This window comes from Propithecus coquereli, unplaced genomic scaffold (genome assembly GCF_000956105.1).
Source record: "Propithecus coquereli isolate 6110/MARCELLA unplaced genomic scaffold, Pcoq_1.0 Scaffold111, whole genome shotgun sequence".
Taxonomy (NCBI): domain Eukaryota; kingdom Metazoa; phylum Chordata; class Mammalia; order Primates; family Indriidae; genus Propithecus; species Propithecus coquereli.
Genome location: NW_012135081.1, coordinates 5,085,379 through 5,097,524, shown reverse-complemented (window position 1 = coordinate 5,097,524; position 12,146 = coordinate 5,085,379). Strand labels below are relative to the sequence as shown.

Here is a 12,146-nt window from a genome sequence, read left to right as displayed (position 1 = left end):
AGGCTGGTCTCGAACTCCTGAGCTCAAACAATCCGCCTGCCTCGGCCTCCCAGAGAGCTAGGATTACAGGCGTGAGCCACCGCGCCCGGCCTGAGTGGCTTGTTAAAACACAGATTGCTGTGTCCCACTCCCAGAGTTTTTGATTCAAAAGGTCTGGGTCTGGTATCTGAGAAGTTGCATTTCTAACAAGTTCCCAGGTGATGTTGATATTTTGGAGGACCACACTTTGAGAGTCATTGATCTTCCTTAGAAGATGAACTATTCCTTCCTTAGAGCTCCCGTATATTGGGGATATATGTATGTATGTGTATATTTTTTTTTTTCTGACAACTTACTACTCTCTATTAAATTAGAAAGGGACATCTCCCCTTTCTGTCTCTCATTTCTGTTAGTTTTGCCAGCCATAGTTTTTTGCCCAAAAAAATATCGTCTAGAAATAACACAATCTGGGGCCTCATTCCAGACTCTCTAAATTAGAATCTCTGTTTTATCACAATCCCTAAGTGATTCAATGCCTAGAAATTATGTTAAAGTTTGAGAAACGCTACCTTAGAATATGTTTGACCTCTTTCCCAAATTGACCTGGAACTCCAATCTTAATCTGATAGACTCCTGGAGATCCCCATCTTCTCTCTTTGGGGTATACTTCTTAGCTGATGATACTTTTGTCAGGCCTCATTCCTGATTTCTATGAAGTTTCCTCTGTTTCTCACCATGGGTTTTGGCCCTACCCACATTCGAGGAACAACTGAGTCTATGCTTTTGGAGGAAGCTTGTCAACAAGACCTCCCTTGTTTTCCGAAGTAAATTATATTCCCAGGAAGCCAGACAAAAATTTTTAGAGCAGTGTGATAGTATTTATTACAACTTCACACATACATTTCAATGCAGCACTCTTAGGTATCTGTCCAAGAGAAATATTCATGCTAGTGCGCAAAGAACTATATATACTAGATTGTTAGTCACAGCATTGTATGTAGTAGTAAAAAACTGGAAACAACCTAAATGTCCATCAGTAAGGGGACTGATTAAGAATTTGGTACATCCATATGCAGCAATGAAATATTCCTAATATGTACTGACATGGAAGGAGCTCCAAGATACATTAAGTGAAAAGAAAAAAAGCAAATCCCAAGATAGAAGATGCAGGAAATCCTGTCACATGCTATAACACGGAGGAACCTCGAAGACATGCTAAGTGAAATAAGCCAATCACAAAAAGACAAATACTGTATGATGCCATTTCCATGAACTAGAAGAGTAGTTAGATTCATAGAGACAGAAAATAGAATGGTGGTTGCCAGGGGCTGGGGAGAGAGGGAATGGGCAAGTATTTAATGAGTTCAGCATTTCAGTTTGGGAAGATGAAAGAGTTCTGGAAGTGAAGGGTGTCGATGGTTGCAGAACATGAATGTATTTAATGCCACTAAACTGTACTACTTTAAATGATTAAGAGGCTAAATTTTATGTTATGTTTATTTCACCACAATTAAAAATAAATATTTTTTCATCTAGAAAACTGGATTAGAGTTGACCTAAATTGTCAGAGACGAAGAAGTAAAGCATTGTGATAGGAAACTCTCATTATCAGTTCTGACATATGCCACTATATGGACAGTATGATGTATATGAATCATAAGGTACCATCCAATTTGTCAGCTGCTGACATGGCCTAACATTTGCTAGTGATGGAATGGATTAAATGAAGAGAAACTAATAAGAATTTCATCTGTAAACTCTTCGTGGGTGTCCTAAAGCTTCAGAAATTTATAAAGATTGCTGGTCAAGAATAGCCTGGTTGGCATAATAAGCCTGCCTGTCCTTTCAGACTTTTCCTTCCTATTCATACTGTCCTTCAGGTCACCTTCCTGGCTCATTTGCATCACGATCATGGTTAGCAATTTATTCCATGTTTACCACTCTTCAGTGAAACTGTCTGTTTCAATTCCCCACTGGCTTCTGATTTTCATGGCAGTCTCCTGGTTTATAAGCTTCTTATCAAATGTGAATTGTTTATCTTATTTCACTTTTATCATTGCCTTCAGGGGTGGCAAGATCATTTTATTAGGTTGCCTCTTGTCCTCATAATATACTCAGAATGTGCTTAACCATTTAATTCTTCTCCTTAACCAGGCTTGTTAAAATCTGGGGCTTGGCCTGGGCATCTTGTATAGCCTAAGGGTTGTTTTAAATAGCATTTTATAAGTTAAAGGCTGTCTTTCACACAGCAGTTCTATGTCTGCAGTTGTCTTAACCTTAGGAGGTTCTGTTTTTGCAGATTATTCTATCTTTTTAGCTGGCTAATTTGATAGTGACTAGATTAAAGAATTCTCTATTTTTTCTTACCCCTTCCAAAATATGCAAAGTAAAACCACCTATCTAATAACAGTGTTGGTTTCATTTGAAAGGTAACTAGAGTAACCAACATCAGGAACTACTTACAGAAGTAAGTTAAAGCAGACAGATGAAAAAGAAATCATCTATGCACTAATATTTCTCAAGCTTCCATAGAACATAAAACTGATAAAATAGAGCTTACCAACTTTTTTCATGTCATGGGATGCTAGTAATAGATTAGGATGCTGGCAAATGGGATTAGCTGCCTTCAACTGATGCAGTAGGGAGGGAGTGTGATTTGCAGGTGCAGTGGTCCCCCAGATCAATATACTGGCACACCAATAATCCAGTCCAACTTTAGCATACTAGTTGGGAAGCTCTGGTTGGACTAGCTAGAGAATGGGAATGACCCTGGATTAGCACTTTTTTTTTATTTGTTTGTTTTTGTTTTTGAGACAGAGTCTCACTTTGTTGCCCTGGCTAGAGTGAGTGCCGTGGCGTCACCCTAGGTCACAGCAACCTCAAACTCCTGGGCTCAAGCGATCCTTCTGCCTCAGCCTCCCGAGTAGCTGGGACTACAGGCATGTGCCACCATGCCCGGCTAATTTTTTCTATATATATAAATTTTTAGTTGTCCAGATCATTTCTTTCTATTTTTTGGTAGAGACGGGGTCTCGCTTATGCTCAGGCTGGTCTTGAACTCCTGACCTTGAGCGATCCACCCACCTTGGCCTCCCAGAGTGCTAGGATTACAGGCGGGAGCTACCGTGCCAGGCCTGGATTAGCACTTTTAGAAAAGGAAATGGGGATATCATTTCGTGTAACTTTTTGTTTTCTAGTAAGGGTAACCAACAATGAAAACAGTATATACATTCAGTCAAATATGAACTAAGACCTTACTCCATGATTGCTGGTTTTGCTGGACTTATTAAGATTCAGTTATAACACAATTTTATCTTCTCAGAGTTAAATTTTATTTTAAACATTTAGTCACCCTTTTTTTAATCCAAGTTTTTTTTTTTTAGACTATCTTGTTCTATTTTTACAGATTCTCTTGAAAAATCAAATGTGCCTGGAATGCTATAGTTTTATAAGGGCCTGTTATAGTTTTACTTACTTATTTTTCTCTCTTTCAGTCGACTCCCTGGACCCTGAAAAGCTATTGCAATGCCCCTATGATAAAAACCACCAGATCAGGGCCTGCAGATTTCCTTATCATCTTATCAAGTGCAGAAAGGTCAGGTATTATTTTCATAATTTGCCCTCTAATGCCCTCCTGAATTCTTTTAAAAAGCCAGATTTTGTAAACATCAAATAATTTTATCATAAATGTTTTAATCGAATGCAGAATTGTTTTGGGAATCTACCAAATGTTAACACATTGACTGCTACACTAGAAAAAAAATGTTTTTCCTTGGGGCCACAGTGTTTTATTATGAAAATAGAATAAAAACTTTGAAAACAAAACAATCTTTTCTAATTTAATGAAAAATGAAATTTATTGACTTCTATTCATTTAATCCACATTTTTAGAATTAATTTGCCAATATTAATTGTAACAATAAGAACATCAACAAATAAGATTTTCACGAACCAACTGCAGGGTTTTTGCACAGGTTTTACTTCATGAGGCCCTGGGCTCAAAACTAGTGTGAATTAAAGACAACTGACATGGCAGTTAATGTGTTAAATACCAACATTTATAGAAAGGAGTTTGTTTATTCCTTAGAGTACATAAATTTTCTTGTTCAGTTTTCTTCCCTCTACCTAGTGACAAAGCACCCTTTACAAACAGCATCTCTGGGCCAGACGCAGTGGCTCATGCTTGTAATCCTAGCACTTTGGGAGGCTGAAGTGGGAGGATCACTTGAGGCCAGGAGTTCGAGACCAGCCTGAGCAACACAGCAAGACTGTCTCTAAATAAAATACAAAAAATTAGCCAGGTGTGGTGGCATATGCCTGCAGTCTCAGCTACTCGGGAGGCTGAGGCAAAAGGGTTGCTTGAGCCTAAGAGTTTGAGGTTGCTGTGAGATATGATGATGCAATTGCACTTTAGTCTGAATGACAAAGTGAGACCCTATCTCAAAAAAAAATATATATATGTATGTGTGTGTGTGTGTGTGTGTGTATGTATTACACATACACACACAGCATCTCTGGAGTCTTCACACCCTTTGTAAAACAAACTAATTTTTGCTAGCAATGAGAAATCTTGCTTATCTTGTAAATTTTTTGTGTTCATTGTCTTGATAAAGATTGAGTGGTATACTAACACTTCTTTTTTTGTTTAGAAATTTTGGAGAGATTGAACAGCTAGAGGCTAGCCCAAGAAAAGATTATTCCTAAAATAACTGTTTCTTCACATTTCAACAATAAGCATCTTTTAAAAAAATAAAGGTTTTCTTCTTTGTTGTTAATAATGTGTTTTAGTTAATACATTCAAAACACTTCTTTTTTTTAAATTTACATAGATTTAGGGGGTACATGTGTAGATTTATTGTAGGGGTATATCATGTAATAGTGAAATATGGGCTTTTTTTGTAACCCTCTACTGATTAGTGTATGTAGTACCCATTAGATAATTTCTCATCCCACATCTCCCCCCCATATAATGCTATATTAATTGAGGCATGTTGACAGGATTATTAGAATTCATATTTCAAATACAGAAGCCAAAATTCTGCCAGGATTTATGCTTTGAAAACAATTTTGTATTTAGCCCAAATTGTATACAATTCAGATTTAATGTCCTTTAAAAAGTGTTTCTCTGACTGGGCACCATGGCTCATGCCTATAATCCCCATACTGTGGAAAGCTGAGGTGGGAGGATCACTTGAGGTCCGGAGTTCAAGACCAGCCTCAGCAATAGCAAGACCCCATCTCTACAAAAAAATAGAAAAATTAGCTGGTGTGGTAGCCTATGCCTGTAGTCCCAGCTACTCAGGAGGCTGAGGCAGGAGGATCACTTGAGGCCAGGAGTTGGAGTTTGCAGTGAGCTATGATGACGCCTCTGCACTCCAGCCTGGGTGACAGCGAGACCCTGTCTCTTTAAAAAAAAAAAAAGGCAGGGGGGTTCTCTTATAATCCTGGAAATATAAGATGCCTTTGTTGATTATATCTCTAGCTCTTTTTAATTTCTAGAGCAAGGATCCCTTAATGTTAAACCTAGACAGTGCTTGCTTTGGCATTACTTATACTAAAATGGGAACGATACAGAGAAGATTAGTGTGGCCCCGCACAAGGATGATATGCAAATTCGTGAAGCGTTCCATTTTTTTTTAATTTAAATATTAAAAAAAATGTTAAAACTAGACAATATAGATAAACAGATACCACTGCAGCAGGCTTGCTTTGCTTTTTTTTTTTTTGAGACAGAGTCTCACTCTGTCACCCCAGCTAGAGTGCAGTGGCATTGTCACAACACTCACTGCAGCCTCCAACTCCTGGGCTCAAATGATCCTCCTGCCTCAGCCTCCCGAGTAGCTAGGACTATAGGCGCAGGCCACCATGCCCAGCTAATTTTTCTATCGTTTTTGTAGAGACGGCGTCTCGCTCTTGCTCAGGCTGGTCTCAAACTCCTGAGCTCAAACAATCCTCCTGCCTTGGCCTCCCAAAGTGCTAGGATTACAGGCATGAGCCACCACGCCTGGCCTCCCATAGGCTTTTAAACATTTCCCAGGGATAAAGGTTGGGAAAGGGACACTATCATAACCCCCCTCTTCTAATGTTCTTAGTCTTTGGCCACAAAACCTTTGCATTGAATGCCTGATATTTTTTGTGAAAATGATGGCAATTCCTGCCCTCACAAGTTTCTTAATCCTATGTTTTTGCAGCCTTCTCCCCGCTTCACATTATTTTTATTTTCTTGAGTTTCATATGTAACATTAATCTTTTTCTTTTCCTAAAAAATAAATTTCTTAAATGCTGGTATATTTACTATAGGATTTGGATGATATTTAACCCTTTGTTTTATTTTAAAATAAAGAACTTGGTCAGCAAAGTAGATTCTATCATTTGGGCTTTTCCTTAGTGAAATAGCTAAAATAAAGGTCAAATTGTTCAGAACCTCATTTCAGGCATCATTACTTTAAATAAGCATCACTGTGTTAATCTGAAAAATCATTGGTTTGCCTCTTCTGTGGCTCCCTTACGACAGCTATTTTCCAGTGCTGTTGTATTGTAATAGTCGGGGGGAAGGCACTACTGCAGTGCAGACTAAGAGTGTGTTTCAGTGTTAACTACTCATCCTGAATATCAGCTTTCAAAGACTTCAGAGAGCTCTATCATTACAGGGTGCACCTCCTGAATCTTGTAACCCTGAGAAATAAGCAGGAGGGAAAGATATGGTTCAAATGCCCAATCCTAAATTCACTGTTTATCTCTACAAAACCCACTTAAACCCCAATATCTACAATCATAATAAACAGACTTACATTTTTATGATTTTAAAATAATATGGTCTGTATGAGCAATAAATAATTCCCTTTTAATTTTCTGCTATGAGTTTGCCTACTACAGTTAAACTAGAAGTTTATTGAGGAATTTTAGGGTAGCCATTTATAGAATAAGGCTGAGCCACTCCTCTTGAACTTCTAGAGATCCAAAGAACTGACGGATCCATTAATTTTGTTTCCACAGAATCATCCTGATGTTGCAAACAAATTGGCTACTTGTCCCTTCAATGCTCGCCACCAGGTTCCTCGGGCTGAAATCAGTCATCATATCTCAAGCTGTGATGATAAAAGTTGCATTGAGCAGGACGTTGGTAAGAATGACTAGCTAAAATGTTCCAGTACTAGAGATTAGCCCCTTCATATTTGTATTATGCTACATTGTCACCTTGATTTTTGGCTTTCATCATTTTAGAAGAACAATACTTTTCTACTTTTGAGACTTTTATAGCGGCAATAGATTGTCAGATTGTGTCAGACTGCTTTCTCTTCTGAACAGCCTGATTCATTTTACTAATAATTCATCTAAAAACAAAAATCCTCCTATTGCCATAAATATTGTAAACATCTTTGTTTCTGCTTCTCTTTCTTCTGTCAGCAAACAGATAAGATACCTCTGTTTAGCTTTTATACTACCCATTTTTCAGAAACAAAGACTCATTAGGCTACCCTGCAAGCTTTTAAGCTACTAACTCCTTTAAACACTATAACTTGACAATGTCCCCTTCTTATGTCAAATCTCTATTGTCTTGCAGTCTGCCAAACCAGGAACCTTGGACAAGAGACCCTGGCTGAGAGCACATGGCAATGCCCTCCTTGCGATGAAGACTGGGATAAAGGTGAAATGTCTCTACATCTTTTTCTTCACAATGTCTAAATCTCAAGTCATTTGCTTAAGACAGAAGGAAGATTTTCCTTTTTTATGAACATACCATGTTGTTTGGAATGCCTTATTATTTTTATTGGGCCCCAAAATGAGCACATTTGTATCGCTGTGCAGACACGTGGAACAGCCAGCCTATCCCTCTTGATTGGAAAAAGCACTTCTTTACATCTGTTTTTTTTCCATAAATTGTGTTGTACCATCTGTGTTTGATTGTTACTAGGCACGTTTATTATTATTTATGTTGCTTGTGTTTATATCCTTCAATTAAATTCCTGCTACTGTGTCACTTAGGCAGGATACTTGATCAATTTTTACTTGCTTTTCTAAACTTAGTTGTATTATTTCCCATCTTACAAATTCAGCTAACATAAACTGGTGTCTTATCTTGTAGTACCACAAACTGTGTCTTGCTTCTTTTGACAGATTTGTGGGAACAGACCAGCACCCCATTTGTCTGGGGCACAGCAAACTACTGTGGCAACAACAGGTAAATGAAATGGTCTCATTCCCAGCACTGCCTCCCAATATCAGAGTGTTCTGTTAACAAAAAAAAAGCCAACAAAGCATAAATTGACCTCTTTCCTTGATTATGTTCCTTGGTGGTAGCTTAGTCTAGATATTGTTTTGGTGATTTTTTTTCCTTATTTATTCCTTGATTCAGAAAAAGGTCACATGCTCTGTGCTAATCATTGGCAATACAAAAATAGTACCTTATATAGTCTAGCAAGAGAAACAGTGGCACCAGACATTTTTGCGTCCTAGTTGGGTTTTTTGCTAAGTTTACATTATTTTAATGCTTTGAAAAAATTCTCCAGCTATATACCACTTGGATCATTTTTACTCTAGGTAACTAGTGTTTGAGGAAAAATTAATCTTAAAAGTTCTTTATTTCAGCCAGGCGCAGTGGCTCACGCCTATAATAGCCCAAGAGTTTGAGACCAGCCTGGGCAACATAGTGAGACCTCATCTTTTAAAAAAAAGGAAAAAAAGTTCTTTATTTGAGATTGGGAAACCAGAGTATCTATTAAGAAAGAAGATGAATCTTTTCTTCCTACTGATTTTGTGTCTAATTTAAAACTATAAGATTTCTCATTAACACCAAGACTCACACCTTGGAAGATCAGTTTCAAAGCCAAATGAGAATATTTCTGGATTAGAAAATAAAGGAATAAGATTTTATACTTCATTTTTCCCCCCAAATAGAATGCTGATCAGTTTTTTATTTCTTAGTTACTGAGGTCCATTAATAATTTTAAGTGTATACTATTTTAGGCATACTACCATAGAAAAACTTAAAGATGAATTCCATTGGTTACAACTTTAAGTTTCATTTTGAAGTTTGCTGCCTTTGGTTTGGTTGTCTTGGCATTTTATTTTATCTCTTATGTTTATTGAGTGAGTTGATGAGCCTGTCACACAGCTGAACAGTAGATGGCATTGCTGTTTATCTCAAGTTCTGGAAAATGAAAATGTTTAGACTCATCTTAACGTCTGTACAGAACAGGGAGCTTTCCAGAGAAATGGTAATCATTCTAATTGCAGAAACGTTTTTGATGGAAATGTGTTTACATTTCAGATGAATGTAGGTTGTTGTTTTCCCCCAAATTACAAAAAAACACATTTTGATTGTCTTACATGTGCCTTCATGAAGAATACAGATCTGCCGACATAGCCAAATTTGTCTTTCTTTTTGCAGCCCTGCAAGCAACGTAGTTATGGAGCATAAGAGTAACCTGGCTTCAGGCATGCGAGTTCCCAAATCTTTGCCGTATGTTCTGCCATGGAAAAACAGTAAGTGAATAGAAACAAAATGCTTTTACTCCCTTCTTTGTGCTAAATACAGTTGGTCTTAATTATTCATACATGTTCAGTATGAACACTTTGCACTTGCATGACATTGAAAGTGAGTGCCTCCTTAAGTTTTGTGCCCTAAGCACCTCACTCAGTTCACCCTACTGACCCTGGTAGGAACAAGAAATTATGAATAGGAAAGTGCAAGACTAAAGAAGCCAAATGGTTCGAGACCAGCCTGAGCAAGAGCGAGACCCCTTCTCTACTAAAAATAGAAAGAAATTAATTGGCCAACTAAAAATATATAGAAAAAATTAGCCGGGCATGGTGGCGCATGCCTGTAGTCCCAGCTACTTGGGAGGCTGAGGCAGAAGGATTGCTCGAACCCAGGAGTTTGAGGTTGCTGTGAGCTAGGATGACGCCACGGCACTCTAGCCCAGACAACACAGTGAGACTCTGTCTCAAAAAAAAAAAAAAAAATAAGAATCCTCAAGCAACCATGGACCTTCTTATCCTCTTAATAACAATGAAGCATCATTTTGTTCAATGCCTGTCGCAGAATTCTCTAGCTCCTTTGGAAGCATACAAAAGAAATAGAATTAGCCAGGCATTGTGGCTTACACCTGTAGTCCCAGCTACTCAGGAGGCTGAGGCAGTAGGATCCCTTTAGCCCAGGAGTTTGAGGTTGCAATGAGCTATGATGACACCACTGCACTCTAACCTGGGTGACAGAGAGAGATCCTATCTCCAAAAAAAAAAAACAAAAACAAAAAAAATAAGTAGAAGACATGACTTATTCCCTTAAGAACTTAAGTGTGGGTGGAATTTTTTTTAATATACATACATGAGAAGAGTTTGTTCACTTAACATTTAATGTGATTTATCCCACTTAACGTTTTTATCAACAACTCCACTTTTTACTAGATAAGTACCTCAAAAGCAGGTAATATATTAATTTTTGTCCCCTAATGTATATTGTAAAAGCTCAAAAAATATTTTTGAATTAATGAGTAAATAGAGTAAATAAGAAGAGAAAAAGATCAAGATAAGTTCATTGGAATTAATCCGGAATTGTCTGAATGAGTCAATTGCCTGGATAGTCAATTCTGATGTTCTCCTCACTTGTGAAACTGTGGACACAAGAAGTGTACGTTGATGTCTGCATAGAATGTTTTTACTTCAGTTAACAAGTTTCTGTGCACTCAGTGGTATTAAAGAGCTAAGGGTCAGAACGCACTTGGTCTTCTGCCATTAACAACAGCAGATTCCTCCAGCAGACCAAGAGAATTTAATTAATTGGGTTATAGTTGTATGGCCCATTGTCAGGTGTAGTTGGTGCTTTTGTCATTGAAAGGAACTAAGACCTTTCCCCCCCATTTCCTTGCAGATGGCAGATCTTAGAAGACTCTTACTTCTTCCTGCAACCAGCGTGTTCTTCATTTTTCTCCTAATCTAATTATAGAATGATAAACTATCTGTGACTTTCAAACTGACAAGTACCTTTTTTTTTTCTGTCCCCTTTGAGTCCTCATTTGATGCAAGAACCCTCATATTCAGAAGCTTTCAAATAAACCATCAATGTAAATAGCTTATAGTTTGGTTAAGTACTTATAGCCCCAGGTTTAGAGATCACATCCAATTCCACATTAATGAATCATAATGATTTAAAGTTATCTTAAAGGATCCAGCTAAGGGAGACAGGAAACTTGGGTTGGAAAAAGAAACCGTGTATTTATTTCTCTGACAGACATGGGCCAAATTCTTTTTAGCATTTATAGAAATGGACTTTTTCTGATTGGTGCATCTGTTATCCAGCATCTCTGGGATGTTAACGGCATTCGTATAGCAAAATACCCCTTTCTTATTTAGAATCTTTAGGATATCTTTCTCCCTGAATGTCTCCAACCTGGGCTAGATTTGTTTATCTCCCCACACTCCAGCTAGAAATTGTATTAGCTGTCAGACTAGGTGTGGATTATGTATGGTTAAAGATGGGAATGGAGGGAAGGAACAAGTGTACATGTGGAGAATACGTGGGCTTTCCACCTGTGTGTGAAATTTAATTAAGCTTCAAAGCTTAAATGTGTGAGGGCCCTGCTGACTACCCTGGGATATGTGTATAGCAAGTTAGATTTCTGAAACACCCAAGGCTCTGGCTTTCCTAGCATCTTGTGGGTCCTTATAAGGAGACTTCATAATCTCTCCAGACCAGTTTTTTGTTTGTTTAGATCATTTAAGGATTTTGTTTGATTTGGTTTGGTTTTAAAACTGTTTAGTGGGGAGGGCAGGGATTTGGGATCTAGTATAAATAGGGACTTGGATGAAACATACTAACAAATATTTCCAAAAAAGTTCTCTCTAGAATTGTTTGCAGGTGACAGATAAGAAAGGGAAGTAAGCTCCTGTGGAATGCCTCCTTCTAAGAGTTTTACATGAAACAGGATTCTCCCCTAATGAAGCAGAGCTGTCTGTTTATTTAGTTCCAAGCTCTAAAAACAAGTTCAAGATAAGCCCCAGTACAATAGTATTTCTGCTTCTAGCTGTGTGATCTTAAATAAATAACTAGACTATTTCTTCTGAAAAAGGTGATAGTATATTAAAGAGGAAAAAATCCACACATACACCCTCCTAATTCTGGTCATTTATGTTTTTATATCAGCACCTCACAATAACTTTATTTT

The 12,146-nt window shown here is 37.7% G+C and overlaps 1 protein-coding gene across 1 annotated transcript in view; it reads left to right on the top strand.

Moving 5' to 3' along the window:
• GTSF1 (gametocyte specific factor 1) overlaps window positions 1-12,146 on the top strand; it is a 20,529-nt gene that overhangs the window by 3,442 nt on the left and 4,941 nt on the right. The window contains exons 3-7 of the mRNA XM_012651160.1: window positions 3,474-3,574; window positions 6,976-7,102; window positions 7,544-7,627; window positions 8,098-8,161; window positions 9,371-9,465. Coding sequence (XP_012506614.1) covers window positions 3,474-3,574; window positions 6,976-7,102; window positions 7,544-7,627; window positions 8,098-8,161; window positions 9,371-9,465 — 471 coding nt within the window. The remainder of the gene's footprint in view (window positions 1-3,473; window positions 3,575-6,975; window positions 7,103-7,543; window positions 7,628-8,097; window positions 8,162-9,370; window positions 9,466-12,146) is intronic.